The sequence below is a fragment of the Caloenas nicobarica genome, chromosome 2 (genome assembly GCF_036013445.1).
Source record: "Caloenas nicobarica isolate bCalNic1 chromosome 2, bCalNic1.hap1, whole genome shotgun sequence".
NCBI lineage: Eukaryota > Metazoa > Chordata > Aves > Columbiformes > Columbidae > Caloenas > Caloenas nicobarica.
Window position 1 is genome coordinate 104,239,925 of NC_088246.1, and position 23,499 is coordinate 104,263,423.

The 23,499-nt window shown below is 38.2% G+C and overlaps 1 protein-coding gene across 1 annotated transcript; it reads right to left on the reverse strand.

Moving 5' to 3' along the window:
• Nucleotides 1-386: 386 nt before the first annotated feature.
• C2H18orf63 (chromosome 2 C18orf63 homolog) lies at nucleotides 387-22,698 on the reverse strand. The gene is made up of 15 exons (XM_065629588.1): nucleotides 22,618-22,698; nucleotides 18,766-18,931; nucleotides 17,328-17,406; nucleotides 15,900-15,956; nucleotides 14,492-14,603; nucleotides 13,296-13,337; nucleotides 12,229-12,305; nucleotides 10,767-10,876; nucleotides 10,015-10,111; nucleotides 9,836-9,921; nucleotides 9,097-9,280; nucleotides 6,949-8,025; nucleotides 5,847-5,963; nucleotides 3,173-3,260; nucleotides 387-435 (listed from the first exon to the last, which is right to left on the reverse strand). Exons 2-14 carry the CDS (start codon nucleotides 18,897-18,899, stop codon nucleotides 3,204-3,206), a joined length of 2,229 nt encoding a protein of 742 aa, XP_065485660.1. The 5' UTR covers nucleotides 18,900-18,931; nucleotides 22,618-22,698; the 3' UTR covers nucleotides 387-435; nucleotides 3,173-3,203.
• Nucleotides 22,699-23,499: the final 801 nt, after the last annotated feature.

Genomic DNA, 23,499 nt, shown 5'->3' on the forward strand with positions numbered 1-23,499 from the left:
CAAAGCTGTGAAATAAAAAGAGTAAAATTCACAAAGCTCAGAGATCCTCAAGTATGTTAATGCCTTCTTGGGAATCTAATGGAGGAAAAAAGTTTAGATCACCAAAGAAACCAAAAGACAACTCAGAACTGTATGGTTAATATGCAAACATACATTGCTGTATTTCCATATTTGTATTTGCATTCTGTCTACAAAGTTTGGATTTAGGGCATTCAAGTTAAATGTCTGCATTTTTACACAGAACGAGAAAGAATTATCCCCTTGATAAAGCTATGATACTATGCTCAGCTTTATTCTTCCTCTGAGGTTTTCAGTTTTAAAGCCTTCAAAATATTATAATCAGTTGTGGTGCTGGAGGAAGGAACTTCAATTGCAGAAGTTTGTTCACATGTTCTTAACCAGCTGAGATCAGGCAGCCAAACCACATTCTTAATGCTACAAGAAAGTAAGAGACAGAATCTTAAGAAACACATACGATTTCCATGCAAATATTTTCAAACTTAAGTTAAAACTGTTTCTTCACAAAACCAGCTCAAGCTATTATATTAATGCAGTATCTTAAAAGGTGTTATTTTAACCTAATATTTCACATCAAGAAAGCATTTGAAAGATGTCTTTGTTGAAATTGCGGTACCGTAGACTTCTAATTAGAAGAGAAATTCCTAAATGTTGGCTTGGGGCAACCCACCTTTCAGAAGAAACAGTTCAGTAAATCTCTAGCCCTTCTATACAAAACTGCTGCTAATTTTTACTTAACTCCAGTTGTGTGGATCCCCTGCCTTAATCTTGTGTTCATACAATACCCTTACAGTAACGGCAGCAATTACATTCATGTAAAATAATACTATTATTACTATATGTGATGAATTTGTAGCTTCTCATTTGCTAAATGAAATTTGGCAACTAAAAGCAAAGGTCAGTATCATATGACAAGACAGGAGCAAAGCAAGAGGAAGAGCTGCGCGGATGAGTAGAAAAGGCTTGGGAACTTCAGCGCTGCTATTTTGTATATCTCTGTTTCAGCACCACTGTTTGTAATGATGCAAATCTATCTTGTAAATACTTGATTTCCCTGTTCCACTGGCCCAATCTGCATGGCCTTGAAACAGAAAAATGTACCCAGACAGACCCCTAACTATGGGGGCAGGAGGGAGGTATCTCAAACTCATGCTTAATATCTATGTACTGTTTTTATGCCAAAGAAAAGCCCGAGTCCTTCCCTAGAGAATGAAGGATTGTCTACGCATAAGTAAAAACAGAATGAATGAGAATGATTTAGTATTGGAATCAAATGTCCAAGTTCTTAAAACGTTAAATACTTCTCTCACGTTGCTTTATTAACATACTCACTATTTTCACCAGCAAAATAAAGAAGAAAATTTGGATTATGCTGTGATTTCCTGGACAACTTAAGAAGCTGTGCAATCTGGCACATTAGTCATAAAAACTGACCCTTTTTGCAAGATAATTGTAAAAAAATGCTTTTACTGCCATGAATTATAGATCCAAGACCTTCCTGTTGACTACATCATTGAATTCCATTATAAGACCTTCTCACCCATAAATCTTGCTACACAGTAAATTTGAAAACTTAAAAGTAATTCTCAAGTGTTCAAATGAAAACATGCACTCTGAATGCATGTGTAGTAATACATAATAAAGACATTCAGAGCAAAGCTTGTCAAGGTCAAAATTGTAGGCACAGATCCAATTGCAGAAGTTATTTTAGCTCTAGTTTTCTTTAAAAATCATCAACACCAATGAAGAGCCCATACCAATGGGATTCTTAGAAAGCATATTTTAAATGTTTTATGGAAGACACTATTTCCTCTCTAGGACTTCAGCATCACCTACCATGATCAAGGTTCCTGTGGTATCTAACTCATAAAGAAGAAAAAAGTTAGATTTTTTTTGTTTAAAAAAAAATCAAGTTCTGACCATGCTCAGAGACACTATTTCTGTCCATCTGTCCTCAGTGAAAGTCACAGATATGGACCTACAGATATGTATACTGAACCACTAGAACAGGTCACCTTTGCAGAAGGACTGTGCCTGAATTGCCTGGCTGGAAGCAGGAGAGATGAAATGCTAGACCCAGGAACAGGATATGCTGAATACTGGAGTACAAAGGCTCTGTGTGGAAAGTTTCCATCCATACAATGGACTTCCTTTAGGGAAAGCAGACAACTGATATACATGTTCACCTGAGGAAATTTATCCACGCAAAGAAGGGAAGGACATAAAGTGCATCTCTGAAACAAAATGCATATTTGGCTACTTGCTATCACTTATGTTGAAGCCAAAAGCCAGATTAAAAGGTGCACAGTTTATATTTTCCTTCTTTATTGCTATATTTTTCTATTCGTTTTGTACAATATGCATTTTTATGGTGGTGTGCCTGTGTGACCCTCTTGCTTACATCAATATTTTCTTCTGAATAAATATACTTCTATTTATCTCTGAAACAGTTAACTGTATAGGCTAGTCCTTCCTGCATGTTTAACTGCTGATAATGTGTGATAGGCCTTAGGTCAATCAAACCAGTGTTTTTCATATGCCATATGTATTGTTAATATTTAAAGGAATATTCAAAGGAAAACCTTGTTCTATCCTGCAACACTACTATCAACAACCACCCACGACGTGGGTTGAAATATCTGGTCACAAAACTAAGTTGATTCATTTTGTTTGACAGACCATTTTGTCCTTGGATTAGATTTTAGCACCACAAAAGCATTTAGCCACCCCATTTCATGTAATGATGTTAAATAATACACATAGCTTCACTTTAATGGTTTATGGTTTTAACTTCAGCTCAGATTCAAATGAAACTCAGCAGCACAAAAACCAAGTTTATTTTAGTCTGAAAGAAAATGAGCCAATCAAAATACACATTTATACCAAATTCTGAGTTTTACTAAGTACAAAATGCCTTTGTATTTAATGTTGTTTGCTTCACAAAAAATCAAAGCTTTATTTGCTAGTGTCCAATAAACCCAAGAAATCTTAGCTTCTGCTACCTTCTCATTTTGCTCTAGGAGCCATTTGTTCAGTAAAGTGATTCCTTTGGAAACAGGCAATACCATTATCATGATGCAAAAGAGTAGAAATTACTATAGATGTGATACTATTTTAATAAAGAAAAAATATTTAAAATTTGTAATGAACACACCTGGAGTTTTCTTTCAGTACTCCAGAACATCCTAAATAGAAGGCTTACTTCTTTTGGCTTTCTTTAATTTTAAATAACCTTCTTCTTTCTGTTAACAAAAAACAAACAAAAGGCAAAAAACAGTGAAGCAAACAAAGCAGTAATACTAAGCTACCAGCTCAACTAAAAAGTTGTTTCTGAGTGAAAAGATTAGTTGAATGATATGAGAAGTAATTCACAGAAGTTTCTATTTTCCAGCATAATTTAAAGTATGTTTGTATGTACGGTGGGTAAATAATTATACCCAGAGCCATTTTGAAAATACCCTTTTACATGCTGGCAGCCAGGACTTTCAAAACCAACTGATCACTTTGGGTGTCCAAACATGAGATAATGACAAAGGCTTCAGAGAAGTGTTTAGCGGTGTCCCCAGTCAGAACCTTTGTATTTTAATCTGGAGAGAAGAAGAATCAGACTAATGAGCACTGGAGAGTCCATACCTACCCCAGTTAAGGGACAAGTCCCTCTCCTGTTCCTGAGACTTCCCTAGAGCTGTGCATCCACCTCATTTGGCTCCAGCAGTGCCAGTGCTGCACTGGCAGTGTGGCAGACAGCGACAACTTGCTGTCTCGTGACGCTTCCTAAAAGCAGCTTACAGGGCTCAGGCTGGTACCTGTGCTACTCACAGCCTGCTTGGAGGGAGAGGAACTGGCATGGGGCACTTGTCACTCATGACTAGGACAGGACAGTGCCCTTTCTCCATCCCATCAGTGCTGCCAGACCAGCTGCAAGGTCTCTGCTTGTCCAGTCTGCCCAGGTTCACAAGCCCTAGTGGTGAACGAGTCATTCCCAGTGGCAGGCAAAGGACTTCAGCACTTAATTCACATTATGGTAGAAATGTCTCTTCACTACAAAGATCCTTGGGGTTGCTATTCTTATAACCACAGTTATTTTTAGTTGCTCTTTTTCTTTTCTTCTTTGTGAGACTGACTCCTGACTGTACTGCTGTAGCACCACTGTGCTGGGTCTTAACTAGGGACTAAGTTGTGGCCCTGTGGAAGGAAGGGCCTTTCCCTGGCATTTCCCACAGCAGCCCCTCTCTTCCCTGCTGCAGCCTGAGCTCCAGGGTAGGTGTGTGCTCCTGCAGCAGGGCCCTGAAGCTGCTCTAATGGCTCCTTCTGAACTGCATGGATAGCACAGACTGTGCTCTTCTAACTACCATTAAATATTGCAGAATTGTCTCATATTTGGCCTTAACAAAAAGATGACAAATAAGATCTGCTAAAAAAAGAAAACTGAGGGGAAGTATCTGAATTATGGATATGTACTCTTAAGTTCTTAATGAACAGTTAATGATGACATTTGTTGACATGGTAAGTTTATATAGAATCATTTCGGTTGGAAAAGACCTTTAAAATCGAGTCCAACCATTAACCTGGCACTGCCAAGTCCACCTCTAAACCATGTCCATAAGAACCTCATCTATACGTCCTTTAAACACCTTCACAGATGGTGATTCAACCACTTCCCTGGTCAGCCTGTTCCAACGCCTGACAACCCTTGCCGGGAAGAATTTTTTCCTGATATCCAATCTAAACCTCCCCTGGTGCAACTTGAGGCCATTTCCTCTTGTCCTATCGCTCGTTACTTGGGAAAACAGACCAACACCCACTTCACTAAAGGCACTTCGGACTGAGCATGTGTAATGAGACCTCAAATGGTCACATAGTTGAGGTGAAATATAAAAGGCAAGGGGACCTGGGTGAAAAGCATATTGAGTGCACGCAACTTTTCCTCCTTCTGGCTTATTTTCTAGAGTTATTGCACAGTATTTTCAGTTGGCTATTATCACAAATAATACATACATATCTAAGTAAGAAAATACATTTATACTGAGCATCGGGAATTTGGGACCTGTTCTTTCTAATCCACCTAATTTCTAGATAGTAAAAACATTAAGAAAGTGGTTGTAAGGAGAAGGAGACAGAAGATACAGCTGAGTTTTAAAGGACTGAGTTTTAAAGAACTCATATTAATATTTAGAAACAGAAGTGTAGCACAGTGGTACATCAAAGCAATATTTTAAAATAATGAAAAAATATTTTAAAGATGATTTTAACAGTATACACTACTATGATAGAGAAGTATCCAGAGAAAAAAGTATTAAAAACCCACAAATGGTATTAGGAACCCATACAAGCCCTGCTGTTCACCCCTCTAGCAAAAGAATAGCAACTGAAATACATTAAATAATTAAGAGAATACACCTTTTAAAGGCCGAGAATGAATTCCAAATAGCCTTTTGGAACTCATTTATATGGAATGCTGCTGAATTCAAGCACTTAAGATGAGACACTTACAGAGCCAATGAGAATGCCCATAGTCATATTAGAGAGTATAAAACTGCTTTCTGTAGAATTCAAAAATCTGCTTCAGAAAGATATTTACATTAGGTAACATCATTAAACATTTTCATTTTAGTAGTATCTTTTGCAGGAGGCAAATATTTTAAATGCACACTTGAAGTAACAGTAACATAACCAATGGTTCATTTTATCCAGAGTGGTCTCAATAAGATTTCTTGGTTTCCTCACTTTAACTGGAACACGCTAAAATGAAAAAAACTTTCCTTTTTATCTCTTCATTCAGGTCCTTGTAGACTGGATTAAGGGGTGTACATGTGTGGGTTTTTTACCTGTCTTTTTCTGGCACCACCTTTCTTTACAGATACTTCCAGGTTGCTCTCCTTGATTGAGGAAGTTGGTTTTGAGGTCAAGGTTTCACATTTCAGATAATCGTTCCCTGTAATCATCTTAAAGCACAGAAATGTATATATCAATTAGCAAAATAGCCAGTATCATTCTATTTGTTAAAATTATCTACTTTTCAAAAGGTGCCTTCATAACACAAAGTTGAAACAACCTACCAAATTACCTTTTTTAGGTGAAAAAAACAATAAGCACAATAGATTTCAGCCATGTGCCCAATCTGTGGGATAGCATCCTCATGAAAATTCCACTGAAACCAGCTCAGCTGTTTATTTTATTCAAATGCAGACAGAATCATAGAAAATTTAGGTGGCAAATTACCTCTAGAGGTCATCTAATCATAATTTTTCCTCAAAACACAGCTAACTTCAAAGTTGGATCACACTGATCTGGGCCCCATCCAATCAAGTTTTGAGAATCTGAGAGGATAACAATTCTACAACCTCACTGTGCAACTTCTTCAAGTACTTAACAACCCTCACTCTGAAGATTTTTTTTCCTTCTGCCCAGCAGCAATTTTTCCTTTTGCAACTTGTGCTTTCAGTGAAATTGTAATTGCAATTAATTGTAATTATAATTAAACTTGTATTTGTCAAAGTTCCATATTTGTCTAACAGCACAATGCCTTACACACACTGCAGTCAGCACTACACAACTGATGAGGTTTGAGATTCCTTCCAGCTGTTCATTAATGTGGTGTTATATGAAGACAGGTCAAACACCAAAAATTTCACCATGTGAATTTCACCTCACACACATCTTGATAAACTGTCTTAAAGGAAGGAAAACTAATCATTCCATCTTAAAAGTCCCAAATTAAAAAAAGTGTATATCTCAGACAACACAGTAGATCACATTCCCTTTCGGAAAAAAAAGCAGCAGTGGCTGCAAACATTAACTTATCCGGTAGAAATTTTAGAGGACTGTATTTAGAATGATGGTAGAACATGATCAAAGTCATGCTCTTTATTGCTTAACATTACCGAATTTGTGAGAACCAGTGAGAATAAGCCTTGTTATTCACCGTACCTGTTCAAAGTTAGATTTGGAATGATGACTGGTTGTCTTAGCACTACAGGCCTCAGAATGGCACGCTGCTTTATTTCCTTCATTTTTGGCAATGCACATTGTATCATTTAAGACAGATTCATGAATATTTAACTCTGCTCCTCCATTTGATCTCTTTGTTTGTTGCTGTGATAAACCAAAACCTGTCATTTCATTGTCTGATTTACAAATTTGCAAAGGTACTTTCTTTGACTGGTGGTGTTTCTCAAGAACTTGCATAGTATTTTGACTTGCAGACTTTTTTCCTCTTCTTGCACTGGAAGTAGGAGATGCACATGTATTCAAACTCAGATTGATGTTTGATTTCTGAAGCACTGACCCAACATTCCTAAGAAAGGAAGGAGAATTTGGCTTTTTGTGATTGACTTCACTTGAATTCCCACCTGAAGCTGAGTTATCAGAAAAATCAGAATTAGTCGTTTGTCCACCGGACCCTGTTTTCCATTGAAATACAGGTATATCATGTTTTGCATATTTTTTCGCATTCATTACCTGAAATATGCTGCTATGAGTAGGATTTTTGACTGACATATTTTTAACTGGCTTGTAAACCTGAAATATGCTGGATTTGCACACACTCAGCATAGAAGAGGAAACATCCATACTTTTAATTGGTGAATGCCTTTCAGCTTTTTCTCTTTTCTTCCCATCCACTTGATTTGTGGTCTTCCCATTCATTTGCAACAACTTTCCTTTGAAAATTGGTATAATTTTGCTGACTTTTTGCGGGGGGAGTTCAAAGGCTGAATTTACAGGCATTCCTAAAGACTTCACAACTGGTAACTCTGGTACTCCTGGTATTTGCCTATTATTCATTGATTTCCCTGTTGCTTCGATGTCAACCTCTTCTGTACCCTTACGGCTACTCAAAAGAGTGTGTGTATCTGGCTCTTTGATCAAACGCTCCATCCAGTGGCTGTTTTCCATACTGCACGATGAAGAAATTTTAGGCAAAGTCTGTTTTCTTCGGGGAGCTTCTGTTAGAGATACTACACAAACCATCTCACCAGCCAGTTTCATATGCTTAGATTTTATTTCCTGCAATACAACGACAGTTGCTAAATTGAATGAACTGGATTAAAATATCTGATAGTGTCACCTAATGCATCGGTATATGATATCTACTTAATACACATCACAATATACAACAATACATTTTCCTGTTCTGAATTAGAATTAACTATATTTTTAAACAATATTTTGTTGTCACTATAAATGAAGATTTGTTTCCTCCTCCTCCTAGCTCTTTGCTTATAAAGTGTGCTGGAATATCATATTTCTCAGAAGGAAAGACTTAAAGGACTGTCATTATCTTGGTTTAGTGTTTTCCAACTGGGTAATGTCTACCCCTTTTGAAGGAGTCTGCAGAGAGTTTGACTAACAGGGCTCCTCGTCTCTTAAGATTTCTAAGGGCATCTGTATTATGAGCGAAAGGCAGTTTGAATGTCTATAAAAACCACAGATGACAAAGAGGAGCCATTCTAGCTTTGATCATTGAAGAGACATAAACAGGAACTGCTTTCTGAAAGGGGATTATAGTATTTTACAATCTCTGCAATTTCTGTCATTATTCTTTGTTCAGAATTAATTACTTCATTTCTTCTTTCACACACTACTACCAAAGAAATTTGAGTCTCAGCCTTTGTCACAACCACAAATTAAAGGAGTTTTGATTGCTTGCCTCCTTTCCACCACCAGCCATGAAGTAAATCTTACAGCTTGAGTGCTCTTAAATGTGTAATTCCACAGAACTTTTTGCTTTTTAAAAAATAAATTGTAACAATAATAGTTGTTGTTGTTATTGTTATTATTATGGAAGAAGTGTGAGAAAGTGTAACTGTAAAATAAGGTCTACAGAACTGCAAATATTGACAGCAACTAATTAACATTAAGTCCAATTTTTTAATGTATTTGTGATGTGAACAACATAACAATGGCAAATAGCAATATAATATTTAATTATACATGTAATTAAAAGTTACATGATTGATAGTTGTTTGTCACAAAAAGCATAGTTTTACTCTCTTACTGCATTCTGAATGTGATAAAGACCACTTCATATCATGAAGAAAGTAAATGCCATGAATATGTTTATAAAAAAAACCTTACACGCACCGGAGCCCTGGAGAGTTCCTGTGTAGCATAAAGGGCTTTACTTGTCATCTTTACTGGAAATCCACATAGATGTGAAAGATTCTGCTTCATGTCAGAAAGAAAAGAGCTCAACACACTTTCTGAATCTGTTCTAGGGAAATACTGCACTGGCTGACTTCGAATGCAACTTAAAGGGTACCTGAATAAGTGTTCAGGGATACATAGCAAGTTTCTTTACATTTCCGGAATTATGAATTATCTTCATTGAGAAGAAAGCAGGAACACATCTAAAGCTTTTTCAAAAAGGTGAACAAAAGCACTTGCTTAAGGGTCTGAAGCTTATCAAGTTACAGGACTTCGACGTGGTTATACCATACTAATCTACCAGAGTAAAGTTCACTCAATATAAGTAATCCTTAGTCTAGTCTTTCATAGCAGGAAAATTACCTTTAAAACAGATATTTGTTGGCCATATTTTTACAGGAATTTAATTATTCCTTTTACATCACCAGTTAGAGTGGCATTATCATATTTACAGAAGCTGTGAAACAAACTGATCTGACTTACTATTATGCAATACTAAGACAAAGCGACTTGACTAAATATTTTGTTCCAATTTGTCTAGTGAAACAATTCTCCACTAACTTCTATGAAATTATGGAAGAAGAAAATGGGGCACATTCAAAAATGAAAATTTAGAGCTTCGCTAGAAGTGTAATAGAGGAAACATAACAAAAATGTTCTGAAAGGATACGTAAAGAACCTTTCCCCTATTGGTTTGAAGTAAACACTGAAGTATATTTTTTTCTCTTCAAAATCTTCTGGAAGAATATATCCATACTTAAAAAAACCACAAACATGTATTACAAATACAAACTCAATAGGTACACAAAAGGGAAGGGAAAAAAGAAAGCAATGTATATTGTTTCTTACCAGATTCTTCCAGTGCATCTGAAATTCTGTATATGAATGGAAAGGAGATTCTGGAGGAATTATGTGGCTGATGTTTATGATCTGACCCATTTTCATGCTGCGCATAGGTAAAGAAGGGATGCTTAGACAGGGTGCCATAAAACTCAGCTGAAAATATACCAGACTTTTGCGAAAAAAAGAGTAAATCTTATTTTTGGCATTCAAAGTATTTACGGACTATTTTTGTGTTTTCTGGATTAATACCATTAGCTCCTAAGTTTATGACAGAACAATAGCAATATTTCCTGAAGTATGGAAAAGAACTTGGTGGCTACAAGCCTAACTTCTCTTGTCTGTAATACTCACTACCAGTGAATGTAGAACAAAAGTAAATATATCATTACTTCTCATATTTTTATTATGAAAATCATAGATGAAAATAGAGATAGTTTGTGGCCAAGGTGGAAATATGGTTTTTTTAATTGACACTTTCTGCTAAAATTATATCTGAGAAGAAGTAATGCTCTTGCATATGACAGAAGTAGCAGAGTGAATACCAAAACTCAAATAACTAAATGTGCAATTTATGATTCACTGATTATTTTTTCTCATTTTCCATAACATTGAAATCATAAAAGTAAAAAAGAAAGATTCCTAAATGTAAAACAGATTGTAAAACAGAGGTGTTCTTATCACTAACATCAAATCCACAGTTTGTGTGGCAAGCATTCCAGGAAATGTTTGGTTCTGCTGAAATGTAAACAGACTCCTACCTTGGCAAAACATAGCACCAGTTACTTAATATGGAATGCTGGTGAATAACTGTATTTTCATTGCTGTCAAACAATTTTAAGGTGTTTGCCGAAATATCAAAATCTTCCAGCTTAAAACAGAAAAAAAAATATTTGCAAATACTTCTACACAGTACGAAATCAAAATTTTCAAAAATAATTGTGTATCACAGTATACTGAAGCTTATACATTATTATTCTTTTATCAGCTTTCACAGACTGACTATTCCAGGAGATATTCCCATCATCAAATTGTACACTATCTTGTTAGAGCCTACACTTCCAACACTTAAGTACAAGGTTTAAAGGTTATTAGTAAAGTAAGAGTACAAAAGGAACTTCTCAAACTAAGAACTGTCTCACTTTCATGCGTATTTTTTAAAGTTCAAATCAGAAACCCATGTTTGACAGTCCAGTAACTGTGTATGCCAACTTGCCTAAACAAGTGCAAAGATCCAAGCAACAGAATTAACAGGACATACAGTTTCACCCTGTGAGAAGTCAAAAAACACCACACATTTTCACATATTTGACTGTAGGGGCCAATCAAACACTGAGATTTGAGAAACATTTTCTCTGTCTATAGTCTACCAGGGCTTGCACTTATTTACTGACAAGAAAGTCTAGCCATTTCTGTTTTAGGAAAGTATTAAAATGATCAAACTGATAATGAAGCCACATCATGATAGCTTCCATCACTGCTTTGTGTCATTTTGGAAATGGATTCCTATAGATAGCTTTAACGTTTTCACTGTCCAACTAGGTCACAGAAGAAATCCTATTCTTCTATTCTAACAAAGAAGAGTTCAGATCAGAAATACTTATTTCTGAAGAAACCAGCAAGCCTAACATATATGTCCCTGTACATATTCAACAAAGGTGACACAGCTGTCAGAAAGTATGGTAATTTTTCAACCTCAACCATGATTTCTTAATCAATTTATTAATTATGCTTAAAAGCAATATAGTCCAGGCTGCTGCAGTATTTTGGAAGCTGCATAGAAAATGAAGCAGATTCCAGAATAATTACATACAGCGACTTTAAACATAGTTCTGACAACTTACTTGTAGCTTCACTTTTAAGATGATGCTCAAAACTATCTATGTATTACAGTGAGCCAGTGAATGGCTTCTGGAAAACACTGCTAGAAGGAAATCTAGAATCATAAAGACAGTTCACTACTATATTCTGCTAGCATTTTTGAAAGGTCTCTTAATTAGTTTAGAATCTCAGTTTTACAATGCTTGCTAGAATGCATGAATATAGATATAATATGGATGTTATGCACTTATAAAAGATGCAGATAGTCAATGAGTAAGATTACTGTCTTAATACAATCAGAAATAAGCGCTTCTATCCCCATCATGCTAATTGCAAGTCACCTAACAGAAAATAAGATAAAAATCAGTAAGACAAATACAGGCATACAAAATTGTTTTATACCTCAGGGGGTGGCAACCGAATCGAGCAAGGCTCCACACTGATGCAAAGCTGTCTCTCTGATACATTGAGATCTACAACTAAAACAAAAACAAACCATGAAGCCCTGTTTTTAACCGCAGTTCATCTGTTAGAAGGCTAAACCAAATGTTCATTTAAAGTAATTGTTAGTCAAAATGCTGCACTTGAAAATCAAAAGGCTAGACTACCTCGGCATGAAAATTGAAGTTAATTGCATTTTAACTGTGAAAATTTAAAATAATAATGAATTACTATCCATACAGTACACTTTCCTAGGAACACATGGCTGTCCATGCAGCTGGATACTTGACACTCATATCCTAGATACACAAACACCCATTTTCAAACCAAATAGAGTTATTATAACCATCGGCTGTACTGAGTCATCTGACCCAGTATTATGCACCCAGAACTCGTCAATAGGAAAGACTCTAAGTACAAGATAAGCATTTATTGACACATCTCCAGAACATCCACTCAGCTCTGAGCAAGCTGTAGCGCAGGGACTGAATGTATTATGTTCCTCAACATATGTCCCTGTCACAAATTTAGCCTTCGATATTCCCGAATGTAATCTTTAACTTTCATGCTAGATTAAAAAATTACTTTGTAATTTTTGCAATAGCTAAGCAGCGTGCTTTGTGACTTAACTTTTGTGAACAGCAAATACAGTTCATACAGGAAAGTCACTTTAGCTCTTTTTCCTATCTATTATTATAGAACTTTTGCATCAGTTGCAAGACTCATAATTTGACGCAAGTGCATTTAATTGTAATAATTGTAACTTTAAAATTGTAAATTTCCATCTATGGGTGTAGATTAATAGTAGAAAAATTATCTTTTTTGTAGGTAATTTTTCAAAGGTGCAGTTGAGCTGACAACTATTACGCACAGAGCATCATCTGCCACCAAGTGTACTTTGACAGAGATTATTTCAGAACGAAAACTGAAAATACATTGTGTTGGTAATACCAATGTCATGGCAGTATGAAAGCACATAACTATGCCTTGCTCTCACAAGTTTACCATGAACAGAATTTTATACTTACCAACAGCATTTTGCCTTCCTGTATGAGACAAAAAATCTTTTCCTTAAATAAAATAGACAGACATTATTTTCTAAACCATATGCCTAATGTCTTTATGCAAAATAAAGAGAAATCATACAGTTTCATTTATGTGTGTCTTTAATGCTGAAAGGTTTGTTCCTTTTACGGAGAGAAAAATTCCTCTATCAATTACCTTTGCGCTGATTCATTAACATCTTATATAAAAAAGAAAGTATATTGGTGGACAGTAATTTATACATCAGTCGTTCCCCCCAGTAAGGAATTTATACACAGAACTACTATTAATTGACTAACAGTTAATAAATTTCTCAGGTTTGAAAGCAAATCTGTATCATATTACTACATATTTTGCCATCTGTCATGAGTTTTGCCCAGCTTTAGCAACATATATGATGAAACAAGCTGCACGTACCAGGGTCACATTGCTGTTAGTCAATACCTTTCACTGAAGCCAGTTTTATATCAGCTATCATCTAGCCCTCTACTTCTAGCTCCTATTCCTGAATAAGTTTATTTCATTCAGAGAGCTATATATTTTGAAGATAATAACATATACATTTTTCTCAATGTATATTTGGAATGATCTATACCATTGCTCTGCCTAAGAAGAACATTAGCTGAAACACATCTGATTTTCCATACTCTGGTAATTCACATTCATCCTACACAGGAGTTAGCAAAGGAATGTCAGATAAAGGAACTGCCATCTAAAAAGACAAAGCTTGGTACAAGAAGACGGTCTGAAAGAAAAACACTTCCACATTAGAAAAGCATGTAAACCATGTGCAAAAGTAACACCAATGAAAGCATGAATCTGAAAAAGGGGCCAAATTTTTAGAAGACATTTGCAGCCCAGCGATATTTGGTTTGGAAATTGTTCATCTTATATGTTGCATTCAGTGGAAATAATTATTTCACCTATTACAAACATGAGGAGGAAGATGAAAAAGTGAATGATATGTTCATTCAGATTGTTAACTTGAATCACTGCACTTGGACAAAGGAACAATAAAAACGCAATAAAAAAAAAATCATAGGATGAAAGAATAATTGAATATAATGAATGAAATAATGATGGAAATGAAATAATTATGGAAATTAAATTATTGAAAATGATGCAACGATAAAGAACGGAAAGCTAAATGCTTGATCCCTGATCCAGCTGAGTCAAATACCTTGCACCAAGAGATGACCAGCCTTGTTCCACCTGGGTGCTAGTCTGGCTGTAAGCGTGTAGGAGAGACAGGTTTGGAGAATGGCTGGACTAACTGGTTGTGGTGCTTCCAGCTAATAACATCAGTGAAAAAGAAAAATACAGTATTAATAACTTAACACATTTTTTTAAATGCTTCAATCAAAATTTAATCAAAGATATTGCTACTGGAGTCAAATCCTAGTATATGTTACACATCTTTACTTTTCATCTACCTAGCTGCAAGAGGAAGTTAGCACAATATTTGATGTAGGCATTTAGATTTCATGCATCATCCAAGTAAGTTGCACTACAATTCATCTAATGTTTTCACAAGGCTGAAAATAGACTTGGAGAAAAGATTAATTGAACTATTTGGAGTACTTTACTAGATGCGCATCTCTGTCCAGACAATAGGCACAACATCCAAAATTTACATATATTAACTCCACTGTCAAGCTCAAGACCAGAGATATTTTCTTCCAATCACAAGAAAAGTAAATAAATGTAGCTTTGTTCACCCAGCAGTACTACTTACCTGACTGCTTGTCTGTCCTGCATAGCTCTCTATTGACAGTTAGCATTAGTCAAGAAAAATACACTAATTACAATGAGTTAAAAAGAGTTAACTAATATACCTCCAAGAGAATGTTTCTAACAAGATCCTGCAAGGATCTGCTTGCAGCTCATGGTTATTAAATATACTTCATGCTCCTAATCTGCTGGTGTTGGAAAATCTAGTGATGGCAGTTCAGTTACACATATCAACATAAAGCAGTTTTGTAATGTAAGCATATCTGAACGGTGTATGTCTTAATAAACCAGATGTGCATTTACATTTCTTAGAACAAAGATAAAATACCTCCAACTGCATAATGGTTTAAAAATGTGTCAGCTTTTAAGCTCATGGGTTCAACTTCTTCTCTATGTTTTTAGGTTTCTTCTCTGAGATTGTCCTACACAGGCTGGATAAACCCAAAATGTGAATGGGGAGACAGTTCAGCTGTGTGAGCATCCCCACTTATGGAACCTATAGGGCACACACAGAGGGGGTGACACCAGCAGGGGAGCTGCAGGTCTTTGGCACAAAGGAGAGGTCTGTCCTTGCCTCCAGGTCAAACCCCAATGCCCCTGAACAGGATCAGGATCCCACTGCAGCGGAGACATCTAGTGAAATTGCTCAGGAACTTCTTAAAACTTCTGACTGACAAAGTATTCTTACTATATCCAGATTCGTAAGAGACACTTTGTTTATGCGACAGACTTTTTTACCCTGGAACTTGGCTTCTGTAGTGCAAATTGCATGCTCTATGTAAAATACTCATCTCTGGCAACAGCAATTGCAGACAAGTGTAACAATCTTAAGAACTGGGACATCTTTCAGCACTTACAGTAGCTCCTTGTCTCTCTATGTAGGCTTGACATATTCCTGATTTGTAGAATGGTATCTAAAAATAAATTAAAAAAACCTCACGCATGTCTGAAATTAAGGGGTTTTTTAACAAATCATAAATTAAATTTTGGTCCACAAGTGACTTTGCCTCAGAAAAACACACTGAAGAACAGTTAAAGCAGACACCATATCCTGTATTTTAAAGGAGAATAACTAAAATTAGTTCAGGCATTTGTCATAGTGTAATTTCATTTCCAGCTGAAGACAGATTAACAAGCAAGCAAAAGACTGCCCAAAACAGAATCACAGAACTCTGCCCCTGCAGCTCCCATTGTGAATTGGGTGGCATCTTACCAACTGAGTTCATTCTGTTCCACAAAAGGTTCACCATCTGAAAAGGCTACTTCGTCGAAAGAGTAGAAGATATAAGCTGTCATCTACATTACTAATGCACAAAAATAAAAGTTGGCTTTAAATGACATAATTTTACTTATCCTTGATCCTCAAACAAAACACTTCTTAGAGAAACATACACATGTGATGGACACACTTGATACTTAGCCATACTTTGGTTCAAGCTGACCAAGAAGCAACAGGCCTCATGTCCTTGGGGCGAACTTGTGAGCTGGAAAGTCCCTGGCTCATGTATAATACAAGTGAGTGAAAGTGTCTTAAATTTTGAAAGGTGGTTTCAAAACCCAAAAGTGCAAGATAACCAAAGTGCAGAACAACATATGAGAGCTAAAATGAAGACATCTGTCTTGTCTACACTATTGACTAGCAGCCAACTACTTCACCCTATAAATATTAGAATCAGGATGGATCCATTTTGAGCTCTCCCTGACAGGCAGCTGGACTGCACGCCAGGTGACTCTCCCCTTGAGCAGGGACAACTATCAAGGTTCACAATTCCTTACTAAGAGATCCCTCCTTACCCAAGGTGGACAGATCCCTTACCCACGACAGATCCTTGGTAAATGACTGACAGATGCTGAATTAATATTATGAAATATTACTAATTGATGTGGCTACTCAGATATTATAAACATTGTATGGATAATTCCATTAGACATGAACAGTTGACCAAGTCTGAGACGGAGATTGGATCCAGCCACATCTAGGCTCCAAAAAGGAGTTTAGAAAGCAAGGAGGTGCACTCTGAAGCTCATGACTCAGTGGGAGGGTCCTCTTTACTCTTTGCACCTCCGGTCTCTTGTGTGAGTCATTCTAACTCAATTTTCTTTTGTATGTGTCATCTGTGCAGTAATTAATATGATGAACCTTGACATCGGACTTAGTGAACTCTGTCAAATTATTATTTTACCTCAAGAAAATATATTGCTGCTTCTCTCTTTTGAGTGAGGTACATTCTGCTCATCTACAACAGTATGTAACTACATATACTTATTTACACAATGATACTAACCGCCATTACAACTGAAATTTGATTTAGCGTTCCAATAACAGGTGCAGAAAGGATGTCTTGATACAGGAATAACAACTGTCTATTTAAAAAAAAAGATAGAAAAAAATTCAAAAATAATTTTCCATACTTGGTTCTTTCAGCTTAAATTTATTTTCCTCACCTTCTGCAAACATAATACATTCCATTTTCAGTTTCAAGTGGTTCAGTATAATATATCAGACTAGTCCAAGTTACTTGCTCTTAACCCACCCACAGTGGTCTAGGACAAGGACTACAGGCCCTTGGCACATGAACAGGACTCTCCAGAAGTGTTCCTTTTGTCAGTATTTCTGATTTCTTACACTTCCTATTAAAGGGAATGACATAATTCTCAAGGAACACTAAGGAGCATACATATGCTTTCCAAGTATACTTTTGGTGAGTCTCAACCTACATAGAATCATTTTGGTTGGAAAAGACCTTTAAGATCATTGAGCCCAACTGTTAACCTAACTCCGTCAAGTCCACCTCTAAACCATATCCTTAAGAACCTCATCCATGTGTCTTTTAAACACCTCCAGGGATGGTGACTCAACCACTTCCTTGAGCAGCCTGCTCCAGTGCTTGACAACCCTTTCCGTGAAGAAGTTGGTCCTAATATCCAATCTAAACCTCCCCTGGTGCAACTTGAGGCCATTTCCTTTTGTCCTATCACTTGTCACCTGGGAGATGAGACCAACACCTTCCATGCTACAACCTCCTTTCAGGTAGTTGTAGACAGCAATAAGGTCTCTCCTCAGCCTCCTTTTCTCCAGGCTGAACAGCCCCAGTTCCCTCAGCCGCTCCTCATCAGACTTGTGCTCCAGACCCTTCACCAGCTTCACTGCCCTTTTCTGAACTCTCTCCAGCACCTCAATGTCTTTCTTGTAGTGAGGGGCCCAAAATTGAACACAGGATTCGAGGCGAGGCCTCACCAACGCCAAGTTCAGGGGGACGGTCACTTCCCTAGTCCTGCTAGCCACACTAGTTCTGATACGAGCCAGGGCATTATTTGCCTTCTTGGCCACCTGGGCACACTGCTATAAAACAATACAATAGCTCAAAAGATGTACCTAAAGCATTCCAATTCTGCATGTGAACACAGATTAATTTTAACTATTTATTAATTCGAAGGAGGTGGCCTTATTAGTTTCAGCTGATGACATTTAAAACATAATAGAAATGTGTTTATTTTTTCTCCCAATAGCCAGCAAGACCCCCTAAAAAACCAAAACCAACCAACCAACCAAAAAAAAAAACCACAAAAAACCTACCCTTATTTTCAACAATATTATACTGTTTGCTGCTGCTGCTAACAATTTTGCTGATTTTATTACAGTTAATTCTAGTACTGCTAATAAAATCTTTGAATAACAGCCACCAACAGCTTCTGAAAATAATAACACTCAGAACTCTTTACCTGCAAATCTTTATCTGTGTACTCCTTGTCTCAGTTTCTGGTATCCAAGAACTCAGCGTTACTGTAGTGGCACAGAGTTTTTGTAACTCTGGCAGACTGACAAAAAAAAGAGACTGGTGCCTAGCGTCATTCATGTTATACTGTTGCCCCGAAGTGCCACCTGGACCTTAAAAAGAAAAATTTAAATTCATTTTTGTAAGGCAGATATTTGTTTACAGAACTTTATAAATATATGGTATCAGGTAAATGAATAATCTTCTGATTAGGTAAGCAATATAACATAAACTGGTCAACTAAAACAGACAGTTCTATACTTTTGCTATAAATAATGCATTATACTTGAAAAAATAATTATTTATAAGAATCCAAATATTCAGAGTAAAGAAAAGGACAAAAGCATCCTTTCCATCTTCTTTTCAGTCTAGATTGAGGCTGGAATATATCTGGGATGCAAGAGCTAAGGAATCGCTCTTCAATGTTGGTCTCCTCCCATCTGGCAGAAAGTTTAATTCCCAGGAGCTCAACAGCTATGTCCTCACTAAATCATACAAAAACCATGGCTGGCCTGTTGGAGAGAATGAAAACCACAGAAATATGGAGGCACACTAGAAATATTTTCCTTTTTCTCCACACCAGGCTCCCTAGTGGTACTAGGAACTTGGGTGCTTCCTGCTTAAATCTGTCTCTCTTCTCAAGTGTCAGGTGAACACCGTATTCCAACCTATGCAGAACTGAGTACAGTCTTACAGCAGACTGAAAGCTGTACTAATCCAGAACTGCATTCAGCTATATAATTAATAATGAACAAAGACAATTTGTTCTCCCATTCTTGTTCTGAAAGGAGAAATAAATGAAGAGCAGTCTTTTGTCTTGGAGGGAATTTTTAATAGGTACACTCCTACATATTTATCAAAAGATGAGAGAAAACGTAGCTGGCACTGAGAGTGGAATGTGATTAGACATATAGTGGTTCTACCAAAGCTGTCTCTCACATCTTAAGCTTTGCCTTATAACAGAAATTATTGGCTATATTTTGTGTTCAAGAGTATGAGGTAGTTTGAGGCTCAGGCCACAACCATTATCCTGAAGTGCACATGACCTGATATTTCACAGGAAGTTAGCATACAGAGAGTACTTGTGTGTTCATTGCCATACCGCTGAGCAGATGTGTTGCAACACCAGCATTTTTGGAACTTCCTAAAAAGCACCAAAAAGACCCCAGAATTTCAGACTGAGAATGTGATCCTTTCATGCAATACCAACAAATTGAATGTGAATAATATTGGAATTATGGCTGTTATCCAGCCTGTTGGATGCCTGTTGTACGATCCTATGTACTGCAGCACAGGCCAGGGTCAGTGTAAAGGAACCAGAATATTTATTGAAAAAAAAATCTAATATTTCATTATTTAAAGAAAATAACACCTTTTAACCACAGCACTTTTCTCATTCAAAATGTTTCAAAGAAAAATGGGCACGTAGAAATTCCGCTTGTTATGAAAAGCCAGGAACAAACACTGCGCACCAGAAAAAGCTTGTTTAATATTAATAGATGTCCCCCCTTCAAAACTTAAAACCCTTTTGGGAAATCATCTTACCAGTGCTGTGAAGATAGCAATAAGTATTTTGTTTCCAAATGTTATGAAATCACCAGGTATTCACCTGAAAAGAAATTCTGCAAATCGCGATCCAAAAATGATGAACTGGAAACATTTTTTGAGGAACAATGTTAAAGACAACTTTGCTGTTCTGATTTTGCTTTCCCTTGCTTACAGTGTACCACATTAAAAAGATTAACTTCGGTCATATCCTAGAAAAATCAGAAGATCAGTGTTTTATAACTGTAATTTAAAATAAAATGTTTCCTTGTTTCTTACCCTTAAGGAAAACATATTTGAAGTTTTTTCTAGCAAGCATGAAAAGCAGATTTTTTTTAAATGCCAGTCAAGATTATCTCTTCATCAGAGAATTCCAAAAGCTACAGCTTAAGGGAAAGGACCATTTTAAACGAATGAGAAAAAAACACTTGTCCGTTCACAAACATAGAGAATAAAGCCTGGGTCCTCAGCTCTCATAATGTTTAAAAGAATCCTGAATTGCCAACTGGGGGATATTTGTGGTGAAGATGTTGTAAAACGCATGCTGCAACGCTCCAGTGATCTGCTTGCTGTTTGAGACCAAATCCCCTGTGGGAAACACTCACTGTGTTCAGCGTGCCATCTTAAAAACTAAAGGGACAGAGTGCTTGCAAAAAGCTTCTCTCTTCAGGGAGAGGATAAAGAGAGAACTACCAGTTAACATAGATCTTCCAGTTGTAAATCATAGGAAATAAACGCAACTGCCTTCTGTATAAGCAGAACTTAACACGTGTGGGAGAAATTACATCTTTAAATGCTGATAATCACACCACATGAACTTGAAACCACCACAAAGCTCCTGCTAAGCTGAACAGGATATCAGAGAATGGCTACTGCTGGTTTTGTGTCAGAACAGGCAGGTAAAACACAAGAACTTTGTGGCGATACTTGTTATTTTCAGTAACGACCTTATTAAAGCTGAGAAGTACACCAAGCTGTGTGGGGCAGCACCTACTCTGCCCATTAGGCTGACTGTAACAAACTGGAGAAGATCATGGTGGCATTCAGTGAGGGAGTACGGAGCTGTCTTGTGATACCCTGTTTCCCTGAAACTAAGATCTATCCTGAAAGTAAACCCTAGCATGATTTTTCAGGATTTTTGAGAATGCTTGAAATATAAGCCCTACTCCAAAAACAAGCCCTAGGTACAGTTCATTAAAAAGTCAATTGAAATAGTGTCCAGCCAGCTATACATGTAAAAATGTAATAAGTTTTGGAGCAAAAATATAAGACCCTGTCTTATTTTCGGGGAAACAGTGTAAAAACCAGCACAGGCATCAGGTACAAAAAAACCCCTACCAAAGCACTAGCTTCAAGTAAAAGGGTCTCCATGGGTCATGTTGGGTAAACTTTATGCCACTTAAGTTATGGTGTAAACAAACCCCACAAAAAATGCTCAGTGTGTCATCAAGCCGAAGCGTGTACAACACAAGGCCAATGAAGTTGAGGCGCTCAAGGAATGTATGAGCATGACCCAGTACTGGTAGCACAGCAGAGGGTGCTGCCCTGAAAAATCATGACGATTAAATTAAACAGATATGAGACCTTGGTATTTATTTTAAAAATATTCTTTAAGGTCCAATGATTGTTTGCTGCTACTCTTATCTACAGTCATGCTGAATAAAGCTACAGCTAAATGGAAAATTAAATGTATTCACAAGGTGTTAATGTCTACATCTTACTATTTGCAGTCTCTCAGAGAAAGCAAAAGTAACTACAAATAGTGCTATGCCAGAAACTGGTTTCTTGACCAACAATGTTGCTCCAGCATGCAATGAACTGGTTCACTCTAAAGTGGTCAGTTATTGACAACAAGAGGCTTTGTATTTGAATACGGCATGTCTTTTGGTCCATGTGAAAACAAGTTTGAATGTTAAATATTTTCCGACACTTTGGAGTTACTGTTTCTCTTCCCATTTTCTTTAGGTCAACATATGGTTCATGGCAAAACTGTACGGGTCTAAAATCTCTTTACAGGAAGTAGTCTGGGGCGTGATGAGTAACATGCGGTTCACCTCTACGCAGCGCTGGATCAAACTGCAAAAAGGTGTATTTTAGAGTATCATCAAGTTCCATAATTGCAGCCTGGTTGCCACAACGGTAGCAATAGTTCGGAGCACTGAAAATTGTTACTACAGGGAGGTCCATTCCGGCCCAACAAGCAAACAAAGCCATGAAACGCATCTGAGACCAGAGCAAATGAACTAGGTTTTACCTTAAACAAAACTGAAGGAAAACGGGGTGGGCATTGGGTGAAAGGGCGTCACCAAGCGCGGGGAAAGGTGCTGCTCCCTGTGCCCTCAGCCCGCCCGGCAGCAAGGGGGGATGTGAGGGTGAGGCTGTCACAGCGCAGCCCCGGCTCGAGGCCCGCGGCAGAGCTCTCCCAGGGCCGGGCGAGGGGCTCCTGCGCCAGCCGGGGGGTTGAGAGGAGCCGAAAGCAGCAGCCCCGGCAGGCAGGGACGCGCCTCAGGGAGCCCGCCCGGGCTCCCTCACAGGACTGGCGGGCCGCCGGGGCTGCCTCGAGCCTCCCGCCTCCGGCGCGAGCAACGGCCGCGCGCGAGGAGGGGGCGGGGCTGCGCGCGGGGCGGCTGCCGGCGCTGTGGGGACCCCGCGCGGCCTCACCGGCAGCTCTTCGGGGTCACCGGGGCGTGTGAGACCCTCCCGGCCGGTCCCTGACCGGGTGGAAAAGCGGGCAGGGAAGGGCACGGTGCTCCTCGCCGGCACGGGAGGCGCCCGACCGCACTTTCCGCCGCTCCTGCGGAGATAAACCGGCGGCAGCCGCCGGGATGAAAAGGAGGCGAGAGCAAATGGTCAGCTCATCGCTGCGCGGCCCGGGACGCACCGCGGCCAAGCGCTGCCAAAGGTGACGAGCGCTGGCGTGACCTCCCCCGGCAGCACGTTTCGCAAGGCTGTGTGGTAGGAACCCGCGGGTTCAGAGCCCGCCCGTCACCCGCCCCTCCGCAGCGGCAGATCACGTGGAAAGCGCCGCTTCCGCCCGCAGCGCGGAGAGAGGGCAGAGCAACGAGGCCGCCGATTCGCCCCACAAGTCCCGCCCCCGCGGGGCCACCTCGGGCACCAGCCTGACGCCTTCTTTGAA

Excerpts from the sequence above, each read along its gene's own strand:
- C2H18orf63 (XM_065629588.1), bottom strand. The coding sequence starts at position 18,899 with ATGAATGACGCTAGGCACCAGTCTCTTTTTTTTGTCAGTCTGCCAGAG. Across the intron at positions 14,604-15,899 it reads TAGAGAGACAAGGAGCTACT|CTGGAAGCACCACAACCAGT; the intron begins GTAAGTGCTGAA and ends TGATGTTATTAG. Across the intron at positions 12,306-13,295 it reads AGGAAGGCAAAATGCTGTTG|TTGTAGATCTCAATGTATCA; the intron begins GTAAGTATAAAA and ends TTTTTGTTTTAG.